Below are 27,741 nucleotides of genomic sequence, written 5' to 3'. Positions count from 1 at the left end.
CCAAGTTAAATGCCACATCTTTGGACTCTCTTCCAAGCCTTAAATTTGAATAACCTTGACATCTTTCATTTTTTATCCCCAGCCATAGAGATGGTTGCTCCTTCTTGCAGTCTCTACCTCTGTCAGCATCCCCTTTGCCTTTTCAAGTCTCTAGTACCTGGTTTTAAATATGTCATATTAAATCTCTCCATTATAATTAGGTCTCGTCTGTCTCCTGACTGGACAGAACTGATAAGAAGTGCCCCTAGAAAACAGACTCCCAAAGAGGGAATTTGGGATTTGATTTGAACTTGAGAGCACTGCTGAGTTTTTTGCCAGTGGGAAGTGGGAGGCCAGTAATCCATGGCATGGGATATCATCGCAGTTAATCAAATTATTGACAAAGCACTTAATGAATGAAGTGTGTGCTTTGGTGACCAAGTGGCTGCTACACTTAGCCATTATCACACTAATGATGACTATAAGGAGTATGGCTTGGAATGGCTGCATCTGAGTGCACAGGAGCACTTAACTTATAGAAAGAAAATGTCAAGCTCAGGGCTTTAAACTCTCAAGTCATGGTAATAAAATCTGAGAGCTTCTCTGATTACCCGAAAAGAATCTTATTTTTGTGTCTCCTCAGGGCCAATCTTACTGATAGACACAAAATTTAATTGTGCACTTCCAAAATGGTGGTGTAAGAACCTCCAAAAATCTGCTCCTCCATAAAAGCAATGAAAACATTGATAAAAATCATCAAAATCAGTCCCAATGCAGTGGCTGACACCTATAATCCTAGCATTCTGGGAGGCTGAGGTAGGAGGATCGCTTCAACCCAGGAGTTTAAGACTAGCTTGGGCAATAGCGAGATCCTATCTCTACAAAAGATTAAAAATTAGTCAGGCCTAGTGGTGCACACATGTAGTCCCAGCTACTCAGGAGGCTGAGGTGGGAGGATTGCTTGAGCCCAGCAGTTGGAGGCTGCAGGGAGCCATGATGACACCACTGCACTCCAGTAGCCTGGGCAACAGAGCAAGATCTTGTCTCAAAAAAAAAACATCAAAATAAATTTTTCAGACTATGAAAATTAATAAAAAGACTTATAACAATCCAAGGAGCATTTGTTCAGGAAAAAGAGCTGGATCTAAATAAGAACAGTGAGTTTTGTAACATTTTAACTTGCCCTATTCCCATCTCTGTTTCACCATCTCAACAGTAGCCTTGAAAATGAACAGACTTACAAGCACAGTAGCTGTGAAAACCAGCAGCCCAGCAGCCAATGAGGGCATAACATGTTTGGGGCCCTTCAAAACACAGCATTCTCAGAGAATTGCCATTATTTGACCTGTCTGGAAGCTCCTTGGAAACCCCATTCACAGTACTCATCATTAATTGACCTGACTCAGAGGTCATTCACTGCTAACAGCCTTTCCCCTGGAGCATTTGTTGGAAACAATCAGTGGCAACTGTTTAACATCACAGCTGCCTGATCACAAAACTTAAAAGGAAAAGCTAGAAAATGAGGTGTCTATAGGGGGTTTTGAAAAACTCTGACACATTCTTGAGTATTTAGAAGGTGACATGAATGTGCAGAGCTGTGCATATGCCCAGGGAAGACCTAAGAAGGCCCTAATCTCTCACTTATGCTTGACTTTGAGGGTATGAAATCAGGAAGTAAAGGCTAAAGCAAAGTTGTAAACTACCAGAATGTTAAAGGCATGCCCAACATGCACACAGAGCCTCTTGACAAAGCCTAATTGGTTCAAGGCATTTAAAGAAATCTCTATTCAATCATTAGCTAATGACTGATTTAGTTTAGAAAAGTCACATAAGAAATAGCAGTAACAACAACATCAAGAAAAGACAATACAGCACACTGCCACTCTGCTGCCCAGGAGCAAGGATATCTGCCTGGAGTCCTTCGTCCTGTCCCTCACTCCTACCCCAGGTGGGTAGAGCAGAGAAGAATTTGCTCCAGGCCAGGAGCACAAATCACTGTTCTGGTCAATGAATTTCCCTCCCACTGGACCTTGGGAAACGGAAATGTTGGAGGTGAAGAGAAACAATCACTACTTTTTCTTTTTTACCTGGTAAATAATTAAATGAAAAAAAAAGGCAATAAAAAATCGTAGTGTGGGAATGAGGCAATCTGATTTTTACAGTTGCCATATTATAGCACTTAAAATGTCCCATTTACAATAAAAAATTATGAAACATGAAAAGTAAAATAGTATTTCCCATATAGAAAGGAGAAAGTAGTCAACAGAAACTGTTTCTGAAGAAGTGCAGGCATTGAACTTACTATACAAATATGTTAAATCAGCTGTTCTAAATATGTTCCAAGAACTGAAATAAACCATGTCTAAAAAACTTGTAAAAAATAGTATGATAATGATGTATCATCAAATAGAGAATGAGCATTAAAGAGACAGAAATCATAAAAACAACCAAATGAAATTCTGGTGTTGAAAATTGCAATGACGAAAATGAACATTCACTAGAGGTGCTCAATATCAGATTTGAACTGGCAGAAGAAAGAATCAGTGAACTTGAAGCTAAATCAATTGCAATTATCCAGTCTTATGAACAGAAAAATAAAAGAATAAAGAAACATGAGACTCTCAGAGACCTGTGGAACACCATCAAACATACAAACATGCATAATCAAAGTCTCAGAAGGAGAGGAGAGAGAGAATTGGGCAGAAACGATATTTGAAGAAAGAATAGTTTAAAACTTCCTGAATTTTATTAAAACTATTAGTGTTCATATCCAAGAAGCTAAACAAACTCAAACAGGTCCACACCTATATACCATCATAATCAAAAACTCAAAGAAACAAAGGCCGGGCATGGGGCCTCACACCTATAACTCCAGCACTTTTGGAGGTTGAGGCTGGAGGATTGCTTGAAGCCAGAAGTTTGAGACCAGCCTGGGCAACATAGCAAGACCTCCATCTCCACAAAAAATTTTAAAATTATCCTGGCATGGTGGCATGCACCTATAGTCCCAGCTACTTGGGAGGCTGAGGTGGGAAGACTACTTGAGCCCAGGAATTCAAGGCTGCAGTGACCTGTGACTAACCACTCACTTGAGCCTGAGCAACAGAGAAAGACCTTGTCTCTAAAAAACAGGAAACAAAAACAAAGAGAAAACCATAAAAGTAGCAAGAGAGAAGTGACTCATCATGTATAAAGGATCGTCAATTAAAAGTTGATTTCAGAGCCGGGCGCGGTGGCTCACGCCTGTAATCCTAGCTCTGGGAGGCCGAGGCGGGTGGATCGCTCGAGGTCAGGAGTTCGAGACCAGCCTGAGCAAGAGTGAGACCCCGTCTCTACTAAAAATAGAAAGAAATTATCTGGCCAACTAAAAATATATATACAAAAAAATTAGCCGGGCATGGTGGCTCATGCCTGTAGTCCCAGCTACTCGGGAGGCTGAGGCAGTAGGATCGCTTAAGCCCAGGAGTTTGAGGTTGCTGTGAGCTAGGCTGACGCCACGGCACTCACTCTAGCCCGGGCAACAAAGTGAGACTCTGTCTCAAAAAAAAAAAAAAAAAAAAAAAAGTTGATTTCTCATCAGAAACCATGGAGGCCAGAAGGCAATGGAATGACATATTCAAAGTGCTGAATGAAAGAGTGCCAACTGTACTAAATCCTGTTTTAAATACAAATCTATCTTTCAAAAATGAGGGGAAAATTAAGACATTCCCATTCAGGTAAACAAAAACTAAATTTGTCACTAACATAGATTGTTTTAGTTAGTTCCTGCTACTGTAACAAAATGTCTTGGACTGGGTAACTTATAAACAACAGAAATTTATTGCTCACAGTTCTGGAGGCTGGGAGGTCCAAGATCAAGATGCCAGCAGAACCAGTGTCTGGTGAGGGCCCATTCAACATGGTGGATGGTACCTTCTGTGTGTTCTCCATGGTGGAAGGGGCAAAAACAGTCCCTTCAGCTTCTTATAAGGGCACTAATCCCATTCATGATGGTGGAGTCCTCATGACTTAATCACTTCCCAAAAGGCTTTACTTCTTAATACCATCACCTTGGAAGTTAAGATTTCTTTTTGTTTTTTAGTTTGTTTGTTTTTTAAGAGACAGCGTCTTGCTCTGTCACCAAGACTAGAGTTCAGTGGCATGATCATAACTCACTATAACCTTGAATTCTGGGCTCAAGCAATCTTCCTGCATCAGCCTTCCAAGTAGCTGGGACTACATGTGTACACCACCACATCTAGCTAATTTTTAAATTTTTTTTGATAGGAATAGGGGTCTTGCTATGTTGCCCAGGCTGGTCTTAAACTCCTGTTCTTAAGCGATCCTCCTGCTTCAGTTTCCCAAAATGCTGGAATTACATGTGTGAACCACCATACCTGGCCAGCAGTTAAGATTTCAACATATGAATTTGAGGGGACAGAGTCAGATCATAGCATTTCACTCCTAGCTACCCTCCCAAAATGTATATCCTTCTCTCATGCAGAATACATTAATTCCATCCTAACAGCCCCAAAAGTGTTAACTCATTCTGCCATCAACTGAAAAATCTAAAGTCCAGAGTCTCTTCTAAATATCATCTAAATCAGATAGGAATGAGACTCAAGGTATAATTTATCCTCAGGCAAATTGCTCTCCAGCAGCGAACCTGTGAAATTAACCAAGTTATGTACTTCCAAAATACAACTGACCATTGAACAACACACTTATCTATATGTTTGGTTATAGCCATCCTAGTGGGTATAAGGTGATATCTACCTCATTGTTGTTTTTATTTACATTTCACCAATGAGTAATGATGTGGCATATCTTTTCATGTGCTTATTTGTCACTTGTGTGTCTTCTTTAGAGAGATGTCTATTACACATAATTTTTAAATTGGGTTATTTGTCTTTTTATTGACTTGTAAGAGTTCTTAATATATTCTGGACACAGAGAAACAACTCTCTCATATATAAGGTTTACATATATTTCAGTCTCTGTGTTGTCTTTCCATTTTATTGATGCTATCCTTTGAAGCACAAAAGTTTTAAATTTTTATGAAGTCCCATTCATCTCTTTTTTTTTTCTTTTCTCTTGTGTTCTTGGTGTCACATCAAAGTAACATTGCCTGTTCCAAATTCATGAAGACTTATTCATATGTTTTCTTCCAGGAGTGTTATAATTTTAGCCCTGACATTTACGTCTATAATCCATTTCAACTTTTTTTGTATAAGGTACCAACTAATTCTTTTGCATATGAGTATCCAGTTGTCCCACCAACATTTCTCAAAAAGACTATTCTTTCCCCCATTAAATTGTCCTTATGACCTTGTAAAAAATCAACTGCCCAATATTGGATTCTAAGTTCTACTCCATTGATCTATATGTCTACCCTTATGACAGTACCAAACAATCTTGATTACTGTAGGTTTGTAGCAAATTTTGAATTTGGGAATTATGAGTCCTCTAACTTTGTTCTTCTTAAAGATTGTCTTGGCTTACATTTCCATATGAATTTTACGATTAACATGCCCATTTCTGCAAAAATATAGCTGGGATTTTGATAGGAACCATATAGCAACTGTTGATCAATTTGGGAAGTATTGCCAAATTAAAATATTAAGTCTTCGAATCCATGAACACAAGCTGTCTCTCCACTTACTTAGGTCTTCTTTAATTTCTTTTAATGATGTTTAGTAGTTTTTAGTGTGCCAGTCTTGTACTTTTTAGTTAATTTTATTCCTAAATATTTTATTCTTCTTGATGCTATTATAAAGGGAATTGTTTTTAACATTTTATTTTTAAATTGTTCATTGCTAGTATATAGAAGTACAGTTGACTTTTATATGTTGGTCTTATATCCTACAACCGTACTGAACTCACTTATTAGGGCTTCTCATAGCATGGTGGCTGGATTCCAAAAGGTAATCACCTAAAAGGGAGCTTCCAGAGGACAAGTGTTCTATGAAAACCACATGGAAGTCATATGAGCTTTTATGACCTAGTATGATGTCTCCCATAGTCTAGTATTTGAACAAGTTACCAGTTCCAAAGACCATGTAAAATGGGAGATATTATTGTGGACATTTTTGGGAAATACAATCTGTCACACCTCTTACAGCAATACTTGTATTTGTTAAGTGAAAAAAGCAAAAAGCAGAACAATAATTACAGCACAGTCTCATTTGTAAAATTTAAAACTGTGTACAGACCAGGCATGGTGGCTCACACCTGTAATCCTAACACTTTGAGAGGCTGAGGTGGGAGAATTGCCTGAGGCCAAGAGTTAAAGATCACCCTGAGCAAGAGTGGGACCCTGTCTCTACAGAAAAAAAAAAAAGAAATATTAACCTGGTATTGTGGCGTGCACATGTAGTCCCAGCCACTCAGGAGGCTGAAGCAGGAGAACAGCTTGAATCCAGGAGTTTAAGGTTGCAGTGAGCTGTGATGACGCCACTGCACTCTAGCCCAGGTGACAGAGTGAGACCCTGTCTCAAAAATAAAAATAAAAAAATAAAAAAATTTAAAAAAGATAAAATAGCAATGTTAAAAACATCAGTTCTTAAGAAATGATATAATCTATGGATGCCTTCAAATTACCAGCAAAAGAATAATTTAAGTCAGCATGTTATAAATTTACATAATGCCATTGATTAATTCAGGGATTAGAAACAGGAGTTTTTAGAGGGATGTGAGATACACAAGGAGGGGAGAACTTCTAGAACCAAAACTTCAAAGTACTTTATGGGACCGAGATGGCAGACCAGAGACACCACCAGCCAGAGCATCTCAGCAAGAAGAAGAAGTTTTAGATGAAAGAAAAAAACAATAGGCAGACAAACAAAGATTGGATGAGGGTCAGAAGGAAGAGTGCCTGAACCTGCAGGAGACTCCACGAGAAGAGGTTGTGGAGCAGAACTGGAAGGAGAAAGGTATCGGTGGTGATTAACCCACAAGAGGCTTGGAGACCAGTAAGAAGGGAAGGTGGAGCAGTTAATTTCTCCCTCCCTGGCATCTTGGACTGTCAGTGGGCTCCCAGGCTCCTGGAGAGACCCTCTGCCCACAGCAGCCCAGAGACTGCTGCTGCCAGTGAGCTGGGAGCTTCCTGCTGACAGGGCAGCAGGCTCCCCGCGCCCCTGCCCCGGGTGCCTCGCACCCCACAGACCCGAGCCAAATGGCAGGCGCCATATTGCTTCTCTACCCCCACCCTGTGTCTTTGTCCTCCCAAGAGGGGGTCCACTCCTCAGGTTCCAACTTGCTCATCCCCACACAGATATTTGTTAACTCCGGCACAGACTGCAGGAGCCACAGGGTCCAGAGGGTCCCAGGTGATCTGCGTGACTCCAGAGCCCGGTCATGGTGGGCAGACTGCCTCCTGGAGAGGGGGTCGGAGATGACCAGAGTGTGGACTTGCCTCCACCCAGACTCCTTCTCCCCTTCTCCTCCCCTTCCCACGGCTGCTGAGAGAGACAACTGAACCACCATACAGAGCCTTCCACAGGGAATGGGGCTCAGACCTCTCCTTTTGGGGTCCTGCAGTGGACTAAGGAGAGTTCAGACTGTGAGCTCCCTGCCCACTGGCCCTCCTGGTGCTCCTTGCCTGGTGGCTCCATCAGAGCAGGACACGCCCAGAGGCATGGGGACACTGAACCAGCTTGGGTTCCCATGGGTGACTCAGGACCTGCATGCTTCTCCCTGGCATGATCAGGGATCGATCTCCAGGGCTTCAGGCCAGATCCCATACCCCCAGGTCTTGATCACATTGCCTGGGGGCACAGAGGGGATATTTGTGAATTCCACTGGGGAGGTGTCAGTGCCCAGGAGAAACCACAGAATAGGGAAGTGTGGAAAGGAGGAAGGCCTGCCCGAGACTGCCGGACTGTGGGTCTCAGGAAGCCCCGTGGCCACAGGCAGACTTTCTGGCTGAGTGGGGCCACTTCAGCCCCTGCCTGGCAGCTTTGCCCAGAAGCAGAGAACAGACCTTTGACCTCTGCTAACAGCATTTGTGGAGCTTGAGGCTCACCCAGCCTCACTCTCCCACCTGCCTCTGCTGAGGTAGAGAATAAAAGACTCACCTGGAAGTTCCCGGGCTCCACCTGCCACCCGGGTCGTTTGACTGAGGAACTAGAGCTGGTCACAGGACCCAAAACCAACACTGCAGCTTGTTCCTTCTGGGAAGCACCATCTACTGACAGGGAAGTCAATTTGCATGCCGTTTACAGCATTTACTGACTCAATCACACATGGTTGATTCTCACTCACAAGCATCACCTACTGACTCAGAGATTAAACTGGGTGTGTCATTATCTAAATAAAAGAAAATTCAAAAGTAAGAAGCAACAGCTGCTCCAGATGAGAGGGAATCAGTAAAAGAACTCCAGAAGTACGAAGAATCAGAGTGAAAGGACACCCCAAAAGGGAACACCAGCTCTCTAGCAAGGGATACCAACCAAACATGCGGTGTTTGTTTTTCCATTCTTTTGATACTTCACTTAGGAAAATGGGCTCTAGCTCCATCCAGGATAATGCAAGAGGTATTAGTTCCCCATTTTTATGGCTGAGTAGTACTCCATGGTATACATATACAACATTTTATTAATCCAGTCATTACTGATGGGCACTTGGGTTGTTCCACATCTTTTCAATTGTGGATTGTGCTGCTATAACCATTCAAGTGCAGATGTCTTTTTTGTAGAATGTTTTTTTTCCCTTTGGGTAAAGACCCAGTAGTGGGATTTCTGGATCAAATGGTAGTTCTACTTTTAGTTCTTTGAGACATCGCCATACTACTTTCCACAGAGGTTGTACTAGTTTGCAGTCCCACCAGCAGTGTATGAGTGTTCTTACCTCTCCACATCCACATCAATATTTGTTTGGGGACTTTTTGATAAAAGCCATTCTCACTGGTGTTAAGTGATATCCCATTGTAGTTGTGTTTTTTTTTTTTTTTTTTTTGAGACAGTCTTGCTCTGTTGCCCTGGCTAGAGTGCTGTGGCATCAGCCTAGATCACAGCAACCTCAAACTCCTGGGCTCAAGCCATCCTTCTGCCTCAGCCTCCTGAATAGCTGGGACTACAGGCACACAGCACTGTGCCTGGCTAATTTTTCTATTTTTAGTAGAGTCGGGGTCTCACTCTTTCTGAGGCTGGTCCCAAACTCCTGAGCTCAAGCCATCCACCCACCTCGGCCTCCCAGAGTGCTAGGATTGATTACAGGAGTGAGCCACCGCGCCGGCCCCATTGTAGTTTTGGTTTGCATTTCCTTGATGATTAGAGATGTTGAGCATTTTTTTCATGTTTGTTGGCCATTAGTCTGTCTTCTTTTCAAAAGATTCTGTTCATGTCTTTTGCCCACTGTTTAATGAGGCTGTTTGATTTATTCTTGCTGATTTGCCTGAATTCTTTATAGATTCTAGTTATTAGCCCTTTGTTGGATGTATAGCATGCAAATATTTTCTCCCATTCTATAGGTTGCCCATTCAATCTAATGATTGTTTCCTTGGCTGTGCAGAAGCTTTTTAATTTGATCAGGTCCCATTATTTATTTTTGCTGTTGCTATGATTGCTTTCGGGGTATTCTTCATAAATTCTTTGCCTAAGCCAATGTCTGTAAGAGTTTTTCCAACATTTTCTCCTAGAATTCTTATGGTTTCATGTCTTAGATTTAAGTTTGTTAACCATCGTGAGTTTATTTTTGTGAGAGGTGAGAGGTACAGATCCTGCTTCAGGCATTTTGGGTGCCTCAGGCAGGAGGATCACTTGAGGCCAGGAGTTTGAGACCAGCCTGGGCAATATAGTGAGACCCTATCTCTACAAAATTTTTTTTAAAAATTAGCTAGGTGTGGTAGCATGCATTTATAGTCCCAGCTATTTGGGAGTCTGAGACAGGAGGATCACTTGAGCCGAGGAATTCAAGGTTACAGTGAGCCATGATGGCGCCACTGCACACCAACCTGGGCAATAGAGCAAGACTCTGTCTCAAAAAAAAAAAAAAAAAAGTGCTGCCAAGACACCAGTGTAGGGATAATTTATGAGACTGGGGCACTATCTTCAAGATGTGAACATTTTATGTTGCTATAACAGAATATCACAGACTAGGTAATTTATTTTTAAAAAATCTATTTCTTGCAGTTCTGGAAGCTGAGGAGTCTAAGATTGAGAGCCCCCCATCTGGAGAGGACCTCCATGCTATGCCATCCCATGGCAGAAGGGGGAGGGAGAGACAGAGAGAGAGCTGAACTCATCCTTTTATCAGAAACCCACTCCTGCAGCAGCTCACCCACTGTGCACTCTGTGATAACGGCACTCATTCATTCAGGAGGACAATATCTCAGGAGCCCTCATGGCCTAATCACGTCTTAAAGGTGCCGCCTCTCGACACCATTGCATCGGGGTTAAGTTTTCAACACATGAACTTTGGGGGACACATTCAAACCACAGCTTGTGGCATACACTTTGACCCAATGACCGTGATGTGGTGCTGTGTACGTACAGGGTAGAATACACGGGAATGGTAAGTGGAAGTCCAGTGGCCTCTCATCGTCACTCCAGCAACCCACTTCTGTAGTAGAGCTCTCTTCCAAGGACAGGAGGAAACTTCCACCAGGGATACATGGTAAATGTTCCGCTAAAGCTAAAGCCATACCGCTGCCTGATTATTCAGCAGTTTTCAAATAAAGATGTTAGTGTATTGGCAGGGAAACTGGCCTATTATGACAAGACGGGGCTGCTGCCACAGGGGCAAGGCAGAATACTTCTGGAGCTCAAAGAACTCACTGGGGCATCTCTCGGGACATCTGTGCCTTGATAATTACAGGTGGGAAATTGCCGCAATCACAGCCTTACAAGGATATGGGAAGCAGGGACTCAGTTGCCTCAACAAGGATGAAGGTTTGGGCACCTCTAAAGAAAACAGGCACACAAAACAAACTGCTTTGCCTCTGCTACTCACACCAACATTTCCGGTCTCCAGATACGTGGACTTTTCCCCTCGACATCTCAATTTAATTCTCTGGCAGACACCAACGGGGTGTCCCACAATTATTTACTTCTGACACTCCCTGGAGATAGTGTCAGATCCCACAGGTTAGGGCTCAGGCCCACAAGCCGCTCCCCGCCTCCGATGCCAGTCCCAGGTCTGGGCCTCTGCCACATTTGCTGACCGGCTATGAATTGAAGATTTCTAGTTCTCACGACTCCCTCTTTGGGTTCAGCAATTGGAAGAATGGCTCACAGGACTCGGGAAAGCAGTTTACTGAACAGACTACCAGTCGATTATAAAGGACACAGCTCAGGAACAGCCGGGCGGAAGCGCTGCGTAGGGCGGGGTGTGGGGCGGGGTGTGGAAGCTCCTCTCCGGGCCCCGCCGTCTCAGCACCTTCATGGGTTCACCCACCCAGAAGCTGACAGAAGCCCACTGCTTGGGGTTTTTATGGCGGTTTCACTGCATCAGCATGATTGATTAAAGCACTGGCCATTGGTGGTTAAGTCAATCTCCAGGCCCTCGCCCCACCCCAGAGATCAGGGAGGTGGGGCTGAAAGTTCCAACCCTCTAATCACATGGCTCGTCCCCCTGGCAACAAACCACCCCGCTCCCCCAGTGCTTAGAGGCTTTCCGAAATTCACCTAGGGAACATAAACTCAGGTGTGTCTGAAAGGGGCATGTTAGGAATAACAAAAGGTACATCTTTGACCTTTATCTCCCCCTTATCTCGCCTCTTATCACCCAGGAATTTCAAGGGTTTTAGGAGTTCTGTGCCGGGAACTGGGGCCAAAGATCAAATACATATTTCTTGTCATAGTACAGTATCACAGTACTCCGTCAGGGGCCAGCATTTTAGACCAGAGAGGCAAGAATCTATAATGTGTAGTCGAGGAGAGATGTTGTCAGCATTGACCTTGGGACCAACTAAGGCAGTGGGGATGTTATAGCTTAGTCCATTTATCCTCCTGTTATAAGTTCTTTTATTTTTAAAATTATGACCCGCAACCACCTACAAGAAGCAATGACAGGACGGAGTAAACTGCAGCAGAGCCTGAGTGGATTTCAGAGGTGCCAGGAGTGGCCTGTGGTAGACATTGTCCTCCACGATCTCCTCAGGCCTTACTTACCCTGACAGAACATCTAGGTCCAATTTCTCCGGGCAACACCTGTGTCTTTTTGCGTGAGGGCTTTCCTTGGCAGCCAGAGCGCACTCTACCTGAATGCACTGTCCAGAAGTGCCAAGGATTAACATCCCCTGGTGTTAATGCAGAGCAGCCTGAATCAGTGACTGACAGGAGTTGGTGTATAAATAGTCCCTATCTCTGGCCCCTCAGGTGGAAAAACTTTAAGACACGTGTTCTGAAAGCTGGGCACAGTGGTAATGCCTGTAGTTCGAGCTACTTGGGAGGCTGAATTGGGAGGATCACTTGAGCCCAGGAGTTTGAGCCCTGCCTGGGCAACATAGTAAGACTCCTGTCTCAAAAAAAAAAAAAAAAAAAAAAGTTCTACATTGGTTCCCAGAGTTTCTCAGTGGTATTAATTAAATTCCAATTACCCACAGTGGTGTTAAAAGATAAACTTAGGCACATTACAATTTTAATGAGTTTATTTGAACAAACAGTGATTCATGAATTGGGTAGCATTTGACTGCAAGTGGTTCAGAGCTCACTGAGGTGGCTATGGTTTGAAGTTCATCCCCTCCAAAACTCATGTTGAAATTTAATCCCCAGTGTGGCAGTATTGAGAGGTGGGCCCTTTAAGCGGTGATGAAGCTCTTGCATTAATGGATTAATGAATTAATAGATTATCACGGGAATGGGTTAGTTATCACAACTGTGGGTCTATTCTAAAAGCCAGTGTGGCTCTCAGTGCACCTCTCTTGCCCTGTGATGCCTTCTGCCATGTTATGACACAGCATGAGGCCCTCCCCAGAAGCCAAACAGATTCGGCCACCTGATCCTGGACTTCCCAGCCTCCAGAACTATAAGAAATAAATCTCTTTTCTTTATAAATTACCCAGTCTCAGGTATTGTCACAGCAACAGAAAATGAACTAAGACAGAGTACAAGGGGAAAACTTACGAGTTGTTTATGGAAGCAAGACAAAGGAAATATTTAGTTGGTTAAAGTGGAAAGTCTCTAGTCAGGGGTTAGTTGGTGGTTTCTGATTGGTTAGGCTTAAGTTTCATCTTATTGTTTACATTGAGTTGGGTTTCAGTTGGCTTACATAGGAACCCAAGGTACTGGAGCCATCTCAACCTAATGGCCTCTAAATTAATAATTTTACCATTGGTAACTTGCTTGGAGAGCACACTGTATTAGCTGTCTCCTTCTCTGTCTCATTTCGCCACTCTACTATTGAAATCTCCTGGGATCATCTCCCAAATAAACTACTTGCACTTAAATTTTTGTCTTAGGTTCTGCCTCTAGGGGAACCTAAACAGGACTACCTGAGTACATACCTTAAGAGTAAGAGTGTATGACTCAAGGATATCACTAAAAAGAAAAAAATAAGAGTGGATAGGAAATAGATTAGCCCTAAAAAAACTGAAGTCTAGCTTCAAATCACCTCAATACTTGAACCAATTAGGATATTTGCCCATCCTCTATCCTCTTGTCAGGAGTAAATGCAAATTCTCCTTGGAGAAAGATAACATCATCCTGGGCTTCAAATTATCTCTACAATTTATTGGCATTCCAAGAAAGATAGTGTGTGCGTGCACACACACACACACACACACACACACACACACACACACACTCAAAGACCAAAATCAAGAGAGGCAATAGACAACAGAAATAGATCCATATCCAGATTTTTTTTTTTTCTTTTTGGTGACAGGGTCTTGCTCTGTCACCCAGGCTGGGGTACAGTAGTGGTATGATCATAGCTCACTGCAGCCTTGAACTCTTGGGCTAAAGCAATTCTCCTGCTTCAGCTTCCCGAGTAGCTAGGACTACAGGTGTGTGCCACCATGCCTGGCTACTTTTTAAATTAGGAGATCCAGATTTTAATGTTTTCAGACATGGATTTTAAAATAATTATGATTAAATTTTCAAGACAATTGGCAGTGGGGGATTTTAACAAAAAATCATTATAAAAACTCAAGAGCTAAAATATATCTGAAATTAAGAATTCAATAGAGGATTTAACAGCAGATTGGACAAGCTAAAGAGTATTAGTGAAGTAAAAAATAGACCAGAAGAAAATATGCAAGTTGAAACATGGAAAAGATGAGAAATATAAAAAGAACATGAGACATTTACAGAAAAGACAGAAGTACTTCTCCCTACTCCTTCTACTAAATACTCCTGAGCACATTATAAGAAACAAAAATAAGAAGACTCTGAAAGGTACAGGGAAGGCAGATCAATTAGGGGCCTTGGGATCCAAGGAATGACACAGTGATGAGTTCTCCCTGGCTTTTCTTTTTGCCTCATCTATCTCAGACTTCATGCTGGAGAAGCTGCAATCAGAAACACCAACAGGTGCAAACAAAAAGTCTTAATAAAAGTCTGCTCTCTCTAGCCAAAGGGCCAAGAAAAGGGCAGCCTAGCAAGACGGAAGGGTTTTAGACAATGATTGCTCTACTCAGCCAAATACCACGGAAAAAACTGTGGTAACAGCAAAAACTGAGTGGGGTGCCCAGACTTCCACCCTCATCAGCTTATAACAAGATTCCCCAGTCCTGACTAGGTCGTGTCAGAGAAGGCTAAGTAGGGAGCTAAGACTTTCTTTCCTGCTGGTTGATAACGCTCCTCTCTACTGCCAATGATGTCAGCAGAGCCCACTTGGCCTTCCATCCCCATCAGTGGTAACAAGTCACCCCTTGCCCTCCCTGGCAGTGTGGCATTTGAGGAGGTCAGGTGCAGTGTCAGAACTTTCACCACATGATTAGGCCACTCCACTCAGTATCAGTAGAGGCCATATGAGGTAATCCTGCCCCTCCCAGCCAGGGTTGTAGCAGAGGCCCAGTGGGAGCCAGAACTCTCACTCCTCCCCAGCAATGATGAGTAGTCCTTCCCTGACCCTGAGTGTCAGCAGAAGCTGAGTGCACATCCTGGACCTCCACGCCACCTGGCTGTAACAAAGCGGTGCCCCCTTTCCCAGCAGGATGGTGTCAGAAGTGGACTAGTAAAAGAAAATATTTAGGATCCAGAGTCTCATAATCTAAATGCCAAAAATGTCCAAGTTTCAATCAAAAATCACTTGTTATATCAAGAACCAAGAAAATTCTAACTTAAATGAGAAAAGGCAACCAACAAACACCAACACCAAGATGACAGAGACCTTAGAATTATCCAACGATTTTAGAGCAATTGTCATATACATGCTGCCATGAGCAATTATGAACACACTTAAAACAACTGAGGCTGGGCGTGGTGGCTCACCCCTGTAATCCTAGCACTCTGGGAGGCCGAGGTGGGTGGATCACTCGAGGTCAGGAGTTCGAGACCAGTCTGAGCAAGAGTGAGACCCCCGTCTCTACTAAAAATAGAAATTATCTGGCTAACTAAAAATATATATAGAAAAAAATTAGCTGGGCATGGTGGCGCATGCCTGTTGTCCCAGCTACTCGGGAGGCTGAGGCAGCAGAATCGCTTGAGCCCAGGAGTTTGAGGTTGCTGTGAGCTAGGCTGACGCCAGGGCACTCACTCTAGCCCGGGCAACAGAGCCAGACTCTGTCTCAAAATAAAAACAAAAACAAAAAAAACAACTGAGTAAGTAGAAAGTCTCAGCAGATAAAGAGATGATATAAAGAGGAACTAGAGAGAAATTTTAGAACTGAAATATAGCTGGGAAAAGAAAACCTCAATGGATGGGGCTAAATAGCAGAACAGAGGGGACTAAGGAAAGTACCCTTGAACAATAGAGATTATTCAATCTGATTAATAGAGAAAATGGATGGGGAAAAAAAAAACAGAGGGTCAGGGACCTGGGGAACTATAACAAAAGATCTAACATGCAAGTCACTGGATTCATGGAAAGGAGAAACAGAGCAGGACTAAAAAAATAGTCAAGGAAATAACAGCTGAAAACTTCTCAAATTTGGCAAAAGACATAAACCAACAGAGTCAAGAAGCTGAGTGTATCCCCAAATAGGATAAGCTCAAAGAAATATACACCAAGACACATCAAAGTCAAACTTCTGAAAATCCAGCTGCCCATTACCTATTTTTTAAATAATGTTTTACTGGAATACAGGGAAATCCATTCATTTACCTATTATCTATGGCTGTTTTCTTGCTACAATAGAACATTCACAAAAGACTGTATGGCCTGCAAAAACAATATTTACTATCTGTCCCTTTACAAAAAAATGTGCCAACTCCTGATGGAAAGTTCGACTCCTCTTCTTTTAGGTTCAGAAATCTAGTCAGCAGACCAAGAAGAGCAGCAAAGTTCACAGTATGGCTGTATCAACCAGAATGCCAATCAATTTATAATGAATATATAAACGCTCTGGCAAATACAATCCAGTTACATGGAAAGCCTTTCAAAAAATTTTTTTTTGTATGTTTCTTTCTTTTTATTTCTTTAACCAACTTCAGAGAAAGATTTTTTTCCCCCCATGAAGATAATGTCTGGATGGAGAAAGATTTTTTAAAATTTATTTTTAACTTTCTTATGGAAAATTAAAAAACTACAAGAAAAAAAATACAATGAACCCTGATTGATCAACTCAAGTTTCATCCATTATTATCTCATGGCCAGTCTTATTTTGTCCATATTTCCTACCCACCTCCCTCAAACCCCTGGATTTTGGGGAAGCAAATCTAAAATATCACCACTTTTCTGAGAGTCTTTTTCTGTGACTTGTGAAAGGGAGGCAATTTTCGTTCTTCTAGTGGAAGCATATAAGCCAGGGCTGCTGGCAACCATTCTTGCCACTGTGTGGAGCAGTGACTGCCTATCTCATGCAATCACCTACAAAGCCCTACATGATCTGGCCCCTGGATGCCTTTAACATCATCCCAATGCTCTTTCCAACATCCACTTGGGTTCAGCCACACTTGTCTCCTTACTGTTCCTTGAACATAGTAAGGATGCATCTGCCTCAGAGGCTTTGCAGTTACTGTTTTCTCTGCATAATCTTTTCTGGATTATCTACATGGATCACTCCTTTAACAACCCTGCTCAAAATAAAAGGTCACTATCCATTCATTCAACAAACATTTACTGAGATTTCTGTCTACCGGGCAGTTACAGGCTCTTGGGATACACAGTAAACAAAGTGTCATCTCTGTTGTCTTGGAGTTCACCTTTTAGAGGTGTAAAAATAAATTTAAAAAGGAAAGTATGTTAAAATAGTAAAAATTCCTATGAAGAAAGATATAGAAAGACACAGAAGGGATATAGATGGAGTTGACAAGGGAAGTCGTTGCAATTTAGAGACATGGTCCCACTATATTGCCATAGCTGGTCTTGAATTCCTGGCCTGAAGCCATCCTCCTGCCTCAGCCTCCCAAAGTGCTGGGATTACAGGCATCAGCCACATCTGGCTGTACTTAGTGGGTTTGAGAATGGAGGCCAGTGAGGCCATACCACTGCATCTGAGGGAAAAGTAGCTGGCCACGTGGTGAGAAAAGTGGAGTGGCACAGCAGAAACTGTAAAGCCCTGTAAAGGCAACTGTAAGGACTTTGGCAAAACTGACATGGAAGCCACTGGATTTTAAGAGTGATGTGATTATTTTAACAAACTCACCCTGGCTGCTGTGTTAATAGATTAGGGGTAGATAAGGTGGGTGACTAATTGTATTGATGGCCCAAATGCGCCACCCCTTTTGCCATGCAACCTTGCAGTTCCCTCCCATACTGACTCTGAGCCCAGTCATGTGACTTTGACAAAGGGGATGCCAGCACAATTTGTTCTGGACACCATTCCTGAGGAATGACAAGCCCCAAAGTCTTAACTGCCTCACTTATAAATCTAAGAAAATAACATAGGCCCTTAACTAATCCAATCTAATACATTTTACTTTCAAACATGCAACCAATGCAGTTTTTGAGACAGGGTCTTGCTCTGTTGTACCAGCTACAGCGCAGTGGCATCATCATAGCTCACTGTAACCTCAAAACTCCTGGGCTCAAGCGATCCTCCTGTCTCAGCCTCCTGAGTAGCTAGAAATACAGACAGGCATCACCATGCCCGACTAATTTTTTTTCCTGTTTTTGTATAGACAGGCTTGCTATTTTGCTTAGGCTGGTCTTGAACTCCTGGCCTCAAGCAATCCTCCCACCTCATTCTCCCAAAGTGCTGGGATTACAGGTTCAAGCCACCACAACCAGCCCCAATGTACTTTTTTCCTTTTTTTTCTATTCCTTTTTCATTTCAGCAGAGGATTGAGTTCAACCCAATGTACTTTTGATTCCCAGATCTTCAGCAAGGAATTTAAGGCAGCTTAGAGCAAGTTATTTTACACGTATGGACTAGAAATCTCACTAACATAGGGCTTACTCCTAAAAAAAAAAATTCCAGAAAAATATTCTGCACAGGAAACCCTGATGTATTAACTTTTTTGAGTGGGAAAATTAAAAGACAGGGTGTGCATTGGGCCAGTAGTTGCAGCTATTTGGAAGGCTGAAGCAAGAGAATCGTTGGAACCCAGGAGCTTTAGAGCCCAGCCTGGGTAACACAGAGAAAGAGAAAAAATGATTGCATGGGACACCAAAGGAACATTATGCGAAGTACCAGAGTCAGGACATGAGTGCCTTTCTCCCAGAATAGCTTTAGAATACAGGTCACTGTTTCAACTATGCTTTTCAAATATTACTAATTTATACTCATAAGCCTGAGGCAAATACTATAATCTTTCTTACTTTTATAGATGATACAGACAAGCACAGAAACCTAAACGATGTTTCAAAGGTCATGCTGCTAATATGGGCTAGGATTTGAATCTAGCCACTCTGGCTTAGCAATTAGGATCCTCATCTTAGGATCTCTAGGAAGAATCTGTAATATGGTCTACAAACCTGCTTAAAATCTCTCAGACTTAATTGCATTTTTAAAGTTGGGGGGTGGGTGGGACACCAAAAACCCAAATCAGAAAATGGATGTGGATAGATGTAAGCCCCAGGATCCCAAATGGATCAAGCACAGATAAAAACACCAACAAAAATCTGCCTTACTACACTCGATAATTCAGACTTGGCTGCAAATGCTTCTGGAAGCTCTGTCTGAATGAGCACAGGACCTAATCATTTGCATAATCCTACCCAAGTGGAGACCAGCAAATAGCAGTACTAAACTTGAGCAGGAATAAAGGGAATAACAAACTCTTCTTGGCTAATCTCTAGTGGTGTTCTCTAATTTGGTTTCATTTCATTAAACTAGAGAAGGCAGGCTTAAGTCTCGATTTTGACAATCCTTAAAATGGAAATAAAGCTAAGTATTTTCAAAGACTTAGGAAACCACCAAATAAACAAATCTATGTCCGTTCTTTATAGTGACAGACATGGGAAGAAAATGGTGCTAAAAACCAAATGTACAGATTCATATAAATTTCATTAAGCACAAAGTTTATTCTGAATAAATCATTTTTAACTACTGAAAAAAGTTCATTACTTTACTCAGCTATGTACCTAATTCAAATTATCCAAACAAAATAAACATGGCAATGATACAAAAATGTAAGAAATTTACAAAGCTGTACAAAATAACTTAATATTTAAAAATTAGACTGATACAGTCTGTAAGATCTCTTTAAGAGCTGTACACAATTATAGATCTATAGAATTTTTTTCAGTGGGTCAAAGAAAGGATGCTTTAAGGCTTCTCTCAGAGTAATTCTTTTGGCAGGATCATACTCCAACATCTTCTGAATGAGGTCAAAGAGAAGTTCATGTTCAGCATCCTGAGAAAGCATAAATTCCTGAAAGAAAAATACAAATACATTCAATAGCCTTTTCTAGTATCATTTACTGTATTTTATTTCACAACTGTAAGAAGAGAAGAGAAACTCAAGGTTTTGATCGTTAGCTATATATAGCCCAGACCTACCTTCAGAGGTTTACAGCGCCTTGAAACGTATCTGCCAGCAGAACTGTGCTCATCCCAGTCTAATCGATCATGATGGAAATATTTACGTTTCCTAAAAATAAGTCAATATCCACTTATGTTTATAACATGTAAAATTTAAAACATCAAGCAAAGGTGAATGATTGCATCAATCACTACGCTTTTATAGATCAAAGATTAATGCTTTTCTAGAGATTTAAAAGGTAATGAAGAATAGAAATTGAGCTATGGCCTTCCCACCAATTAATCTGCTATTTAACTGAAAAAGCATTAGTCTGACTTCACTTGTTCTACAAAGTTCTGATCAGAACACATGACCAAGTACTAAGGATAGCACTGACTCTTAAATAAAACATACCTGGTTTTCTGTATCATATGTTTTGGTAGAGGTCCAAGAATCCTTTCCATCATTGCTAAGTGCTCCTTACTATCATGGGTCTAAAATAAAATAATAATTTAAAAAACCTTAACTATCTCTGCTTACACATTGTCCTTCATTCTTATTTAACACAGTGGCTAATTTTATAGTCTACAGATGATTAAAAGTCACAAGCAAGGTGACTAACAAAAAGGCACACTTTTTAGCAAGTTACAGCGGACAGCAACAACTATTCAGGCCTACAGAACAAGCTTGCCAATGATTTCCCTAAATGGAGAGGGTTAAGTGCTTACAATATACTTAAAAAAGTTTTAAATAAAACAGATTAATTATAAAGGAAACATACATTATAGTTATATTTTTCTTTCTTGTCTACAATTACCAGCCTATGAGGGAAAAAATGCTATGTTAAATGTGTATGTATACTTTGAATTAAAGTATTCATTATTCACATAAACAAGTGTCTTTCTCGTGCAAAGCCACTGAAACAGATCTTTGTCACTTACTGGAAATACTGTAAACCCAAGATAGTATTCAATAAGAATGCATCCTATACTCCAGACATCACATGGCTGGGACCACCCTAAGGCTGCAAAGCAAAGCAAAATGTTAGGAAAAAAATACTATTGCTTAAAGACATTATAATAAAAACACTTTCTTTAGAACATGTGATGTTTGAGGTGGAAAGATCCTAAAGGAATCACTTAATCCAAGGTTAAATGCAATATAATGGTGCTGTATGTAAGACGGCTTTGGATACATCAGGTTTGAAGTCTCAACTCTGGCTTGACTTTGGGAGCCAACCAGTCCCAACTCTGCAACTAGTGATTTAGAAAAAAAAAAATTTTTTCTGAGCCTCAATGTCCTAACCTGTAAAATGAAAGCTACCCGCACCATGCAAAGACTGAGCAGCCATGAAGTGTCTGAAATATAATGGGCATTAAATAATTACTTTATTTTTTTTGGAGACAGGATCTTACTCTGAGTAGGGTGCAGCGGCATCATCATAGCTCACTGCAGCCTCCAACTCCTGGGCTCAAGCGATCCTCCTGCCTCACCCTCGCAGAGTGCTAGCATTACAGGTGTGAGCCACCACACCCAGTCAAATAATTATATTCTAAAACTCTATCACATATTACAAATGCACCAAGAATTCCAGAAAGGTTAAGCCTCCAGCTCAAAGTCCCAGAGCTGATTAGCTGGAACAATCAAGAGCTTAAAATCCATCATGTGTTTCATTGATACTAATCCCTTAACGATAAAAAGATGGAAAAAATACTACAAATAAGACCTTAAACTATAAATAAATTTTAAGTCAGCCAATAAGAAAATATACAGGTCCTCAAAGCACAATTAATAAACACTAACCTAAAATAACTTCAGGTGCTCTGTAATGTCTCGTAGATACCAATGTACTGTGATGTTCATCATCGTATGTTGCACTTCCAAAGTCTACAACTTTAATATCTGGATTTATTAAGGTACGTTCATCACGCTTCTGAAAATCGTAAGAAACGGTTAAGAAATCATAAAATATTCATTTGAAACTATGAAGGTAACATATAGAAGACTTACCATTTTGGGATTATATGCCTCTGTGTAGTCAGACTGCACAAATAGGATGTTTTCAGGCTTTAAGTCTGTGTGAGTCAATTTATTACTGTGCAAAACTGAGAATGAAACAGAAAAAATTGCAGCAATCTGAAAATCAATAAACAAAACCAAACCAAACCCCCAAACCACGTGATACCTTTCCTATATGCCCAAAGAGGTGGTAAACAACATTTTAGTCTGTTCGAAAATGACTGGGGACCAAAACCTACTACCGTGCTACCCCCTACTTAAAAAGTCCACTGACAGCTAACTGCAAGAAACAACAAAAGCCAAAAAAACCCTTCTTTCTTCTCATGAAGCTAAGATTTGCCACACCTTAATTTTTTCCCAAGGTTCTAGGTTAACATTTTTAGAAATCAGAAAGGTTTATTCAGTCTTCATCCCAACAGCATGTTATGATAGATATAATATCTTATTTACTAAGTGAAGCACATATTGCTAAACAACAGCTTGTTACTAAATTTTTGATACCTACTCTTAACTGACAAATAAAAATTGTATATATTTATGGTGTACATGTTTTCACAAATGTCTCGTTGCAGAATGGCTAAATCAAGCTAATTAACATGCATTACCTCACATACACATACTTTTTTTTGGTGGCGAGAACACTTAAATCTACTCTTACCAATTTTCAAGCATAGAGTATCATTGTTATTAACGACAGTCACCCCATGATTTGCAATAGGTATCTTGAACTTATTCCTAACTGAAATTTACTATCCTCTGACCAATATACCCGCAATCCCCTAATTCATACCTACTCTTAAACCAGTCTTCCAAGTCCTATGTTAGGTCCTATTTTTTAAAGATCCAAATCAGTCTGGCACTTAGTCTCAAACTGAAGTTTCTGCAACATATGCCAAGAACTTACAATTCACAGACTTGCATATCTGATATGCCATCTTCCTGATATGATCTAGTCGAAATGGTAGAAACCCATTTTCCTTAATGAAGTCGTAAGTACTAAGTCCCAGTAGTTCAAACACAATGCAAATATGACCATGATGCTCAAACCACTCCAACATCTGGACACAGCGGCTATAAACACAAGAAAAATAACTAAGTACAGTTTCTCCCAAGTCAAATCTACCTGAGGCCATCTTCCACATTCTAATTTGATACTTACAAAGTACTGCTGGGGTCCGTTGTATTTATGTGTTCCAGAACTTGTATTTCTGAGCGAGCAGCTTCACAGTATCTATCCACATTTTTAACTATTTTTACTGCTACATGTCTACCTCCCCTGTTAGAATAAGTTCAAAAAAAATGATAAAACATGGGAACAGAAAAGGGGAAAAATTTTTATACTCTCCTAAGAAATTTTAATCAGCAGTTTGATGGACAGAAATAATTAAACTTGTGACACCAATCTAGAAAAGTTACCATCCCTGGCTGTGTTATCAGGATGAATTATGGTACTTTCTAAAAATATAGGTTGCTAGGTAACTACTACCCTGAAAATGTATGAGGTGAACAAAATTTCAAAGGCACCTAATATAAAATGAATGCTGAAAACCACTGATCTAGAAGGAAAAAAATTTGGCCAGTAGAACAATAAAAGAATACTTTTCAAATTGACAAAGTATGTTCTCAGCCTAAAACTGGAATTAGAAGCTGCATGTAGGATTAATAGCTACTGCTTAAACAATACAAAGGGCAATAAATATCTTTAACTGGGAGTATCTTACATCCAAGTCAAAAGACCCAAACTAAAAGGGTATAAAGACGTATCTTTACGGTCAAACCACTTTCTAAAGCTATATTAATCATCTATACTGTCAGCCTCACCCAAGTGTAATCCCAGCATGGGAAACTTACGCTTTATGATCGACGCATTCCACGACTTTTCCAAAAGCTCCTTCACCTAAAGTATCAACAATTTCATCTAAAAGAAAGAATCAAATCTCAGTCATACCAAGAAGTGGAAACAATTTACTTATAATAAATGCTATCAATGCAGATTATTCTAGTTGATGCTACAAATTTCCTTATTACTAGATATTTATTTTATTGGTCAACACCATCAAAAAACATATAACTATTTTTAGTTCTAATTTCATTTTTAGGCTAATTTCATTAACTTGATTTACTGTTCTGGAAGTTCTGTATAACAAACATTAAATTTCTAAAGAAAGCAAAAACAATCCCCCCCACCAAAAGAAATGGAAAAACAAAACAAAACAACAGAGAAAGAAAAAAAGACTTCCAAATCCCTGAAATCTTATCTATATATAGATTATGTTATCTGAAAAGTTAATAAGTGTTGAAAAATATTCTATACATCTTGCACTTAGTACGTCTCCACTCTGACAGATCAGGTGACCCTCCTCATCATCCTCTACACTCCTGGTTCTTTTCCTTCGGTGACTCTTCTGGAAACGTCAAGTGGGCGGCACCAAGATCATCCAGCCAATCAATATACCCGAGTGAATTCAGGGCAGAATACGAAATTCATTCAGCGGGGAGATATTCAGGCATTCAGATACACGCCAGGCCACAAACGGTTGGCAGGAGCAATTTCAAATTCAGTCCCCAGAAATTCACAGGGCACATAGTTTATGTTAACAGGAGAAAAACATGGCAAGGAACAGATTTTCAGATAAGATACTCAAAGTGGCAAGGCAACAAAACATAATACAATTGTTTTTCTTAAAAAAAAAAAAATGCTTAGTTGTAGCACTCATCGAAACATAATTTTAAGTTTCTAGTGTCCTAATTTAATGTTGCAAAATTGTAGGATGTAATATTTACTTGTCAAAGTAGACTGTGGCCAAATTAAGATTTCCTAAGTAATCTAAGAAAACAAATATTAAAACAGTAAATAAAATTAAAATCCTAATTTTGGGGGAAAAAATTTGGCATACAAGAATAACACTACAGCATTTTAAATGTTATCTGAGCTGATCTCCAAATCGATACATAACCCATAAAGTTCAAATCTGTTGTGGCTTGTTTAGTGAAAAAAAGATAAGAGAACATTCTTTGTTAGAACAAAGAGGCATACCTAATCCTTAATCATACAAAATGCGTTTTCTATTTTTGGGATAAGGATTCAACTTATCAAAACAAATCAGATTTCCTGAGGTACCATAAAAACCTTCAGAATATCTGGCAATCATTTTTATGAACTAACCTAAATTAATTATCTCCACTGTTTCACTGGAATGACAATTAGAAGCCAGCTATTTCTGTTACTACAGAAATGTGTACTCATTTCAGGAATTTTCTATCCAATGTACAAACACAAGAAGAACCCTGCAAGTTAAAATTGAGATGACTTCATCTTAAACACTTTCTCAAATAAACACAAATTCAAGTTTTCCTGTTCCACATGGGAAATAAAATTTCCAAAATGTTTTAAAAGAGCTCATACCCCATGTGAACGATGATGTGAAGTACTGTGGTGAATCCTGTGTTTGCTTTTATAACTACTTCTTCCGCTTCTACCAGATGACTTGCTACTATGGTTCTGATATCTGCTTTCATGGTCTCTATGGCGATATCCAGGTTCACATCCTTGACTGTAGTCATTTCTGTATTCATCAATGTAGCGTCGGCTATGATAATCCTTCTCATTTATGGACCTTTCCAAATAATGGCTAGAGGGGGAAAAAAAACTATTTTCAGTGTTTTATGCTAATATTAAATATCCTCAAATCCTCAGTAAATCTCTTAAGGCAGAACTCTTTAAAAAAAGATTTTTGTGCCCGCATTGCAATGTTTGCAATTTTACAAACATTACAAGCCATCAAAATCTCTCATTGGAAACAGAAACGAATGGTAATCAGCCATTTTTTAAGTAATACTATTGTGAGGCCGGGCGTGGTGGCTCACGCCTGTAATCCTAGCACTTGGGAGGCCGAGGCAGGCGGATCATTTGAGCTCAGGAGCTGGAAACCAGCCTGAGCAAGAGCGAGACCCCGTCTCTATTAAAAAAACAGAAACAAATTAGCTGGACAACTAAAAAATATATAGAAAAAATTAGCCGGCCATGGTGGCACATGCCTGTAGTCCCGGCTACTCGGGAGGCTGAGGCACTAGGATTGCTTAAGCCCAGGAGTTTGAGGCTGCTGCGAGCTAGGCTGACGCCACGGCACTCTAGCCAGGGTGACAGAGGAGGACTCTGCCTCAAAAAAAAAAAAGGTAATACTATTGCGAAAATGTATCTTTATATGGAGACATTTTAAGTATCCTCCTTACCGATCAGATGTTTTAGAGTGATTGTATTTGCAGCGCTTGTTCTCCCGAGCACTGCTAGGTGATCTCTTCCTCCTTTTATGACTGCTGCTGCTCCTCCTCCATTTTCCACAATCCCAATCCTTTTCATCCCAGTCAGGACAGTAAGTTCTCTTTGAGTGTCTCATCTATACAAAAAACAGTTTTTCCACCGTTAAATCGTATCCCACACCCAGCCGTTTAATAATAAAGCTCTTATTTACAAATTCACCCTACTTGTAACCTTTTAAATTGCTCTTTTATGTCAAAGTTCAGAAATCACTGTCACCCAATCTGGAATCACTGATAAATCCAACTATTGGAATTTGAACCTTGGTCATAGGTATTGTACATTATCCATGTCATGCCCAGATTTACTGAAAGATTGTTAAGAAAAGAAAAAAAAGGGTGGGGAAGGAATCCCATTTGGTAAAATCTTACCCCTGCGCACAAATGTACTTACTATACATTCTCCCCATTTAAACGTGTATCAGAAACTAGCCTCCAACACTAACGCAATCATAAATGTTCTTCACCCTCACTAAACTGCTTGCAGTACAGTATACACAGAAATCATCTTAGACTACATCTGTAAACGGGGTGTATCCAACTACCAAAAACCTACATCACAAAGAAATGGCTTTTCACCAACCGCCTTTCTCACTTGTTAGCTCGGACCCCGCTACATCTCTGCATATAACTGAATCCGAGCGCTCTGTTATCCCGAAAGGAGTGCGCTGAAACGCCAGTGCAGAAAACGCCCGGTCGCCTGATTTCTCACAACGCTCCTTCAAATATATTTCTGGTTCCTTGGATTCCTAAATCTGGTTTTTGTTAACAGCACTCATGATTTTCACATCAATTTTTTGAGTCTCAACCAGACATTAAGTTTATTTCCTTCAATGTGTTGTCTTTTTCTCCCCTCGCCACAGACACATTTCCCCGCAGCCGCGTGCCTGACGCACATTCCAGAAGACAAGCACACGCCAGCCCCACCAGCGGCTTGGACTCGCCGGCGAGCGCGCAGCCCGGCCTCCGCCCCGCCGCCATCTTGCAGCTCAGCTACGCGGCCGACAACATGGCGCTCGCGGGTGCCCCGGGCTCGCCCCGCCGCCTCTCAGGCCGCTACGCTTCCTCTGCGGAAGGCGGACCCGACTAGGGTGCCGCGGTCAGCAAACACCACGACTGTCCCCCGCAAGCAGAAGCCGGCAGCCCGCTCAGCCGAGCACGGAGGACGGGCGCGCCGCCTTTGTGCAGCCCTGGAGAGATAGGAAGGAGGCGGTCGTCGTGCGGAGACTGCGGGCCCCAAACAGAGAGGGAAGGGGCATCGCCAGGCGCCCGCACGGCACACGGGAAGGGCCCTGACACCTAGTCTGCTCCCTCCTGCACCTTACCGTCCTGGTGGAAGACTCCAAGCCGAAGGAGACAAAGCTTGCAACGCAAACACAAAAAGCGCGCACCAGGCTGCGAAAAGCACCGGCCACAAAATGGAGCTGACAGCCGCAGCGTCGAGACTCGCCTCAAAAACACTGATGACGCTGCAAGCGCGTCTCCGCCGCGGGGCGGG

At 41.2% G+C, this 27,741-nt stretch overlaps 1 protein-coding gene and 1 pseudogene across 1 annotated transcript; both read right to left on the bottom strand.

The window, feature by feature from the left end:
* Positions 1 to 2,799: 2,799 nt before the first annotated feature.
* LOC123644106 lies at positions 2,800 to 6,461 on the bottom strand (annotated as a pseudogene).
* Positions 6,462 to 19,443: 12,982 nt separating this feature from the next.
* On the bottom strand, positions 19,444 to 27,741 carry CLK1 (CDC like kinase 1). The gene is made up of 13 exons (XM_045559784.1): positions 27,569 to 27,741; positions 26,160 to 26,323; positions 25,333 to 25,558; positions 24,241 to 24,331; positions 23,778 to 23,844; positions 23,086 to 23,202; positions 22,831 to 22,997; positions 21,918 to 22,012; positions 21,711 to 21,840; positions 20,849 to 20,931; positions 20,322 to 20,401; positions 19,946 to 20,036; positions 19,444 to 19,817 (listed from the first exon to the last, which is right to left on the bottom strand). The coding sequence occupies exons 2-13, from the start codon at positions 26,321 to 26,323 to the stop codon at positions 19,674 to 19,676; spliced, it is 1,455 nt and encodes a 484-aa protein (XP_045415740.1). The 5' UTR covers positions 27,569 to 27,741; the 3' UTR covers positions 19,444 to 19,673.

The sequence above is a fragment of the Lemur catta genome, chromosome 8 (assembly GCF_020740605.2).
Source record: "Lemur catta isolate mLemCat1 chromosome 8, mLemCat1.pri, whole genome shotgun sequence".
NCBI classification, from domain to species: domain Eukaryota; kingdom Metazoa; phylum Chordata; class Mammalia; order Primates; family Lemuridae; genus Lemur; species Lemur catta.
The sequence above is the reverse complement of the archived record's forward strand: the minus strand, read 5'-3'. Positions and strand labels throughout refer to the sequence as shown.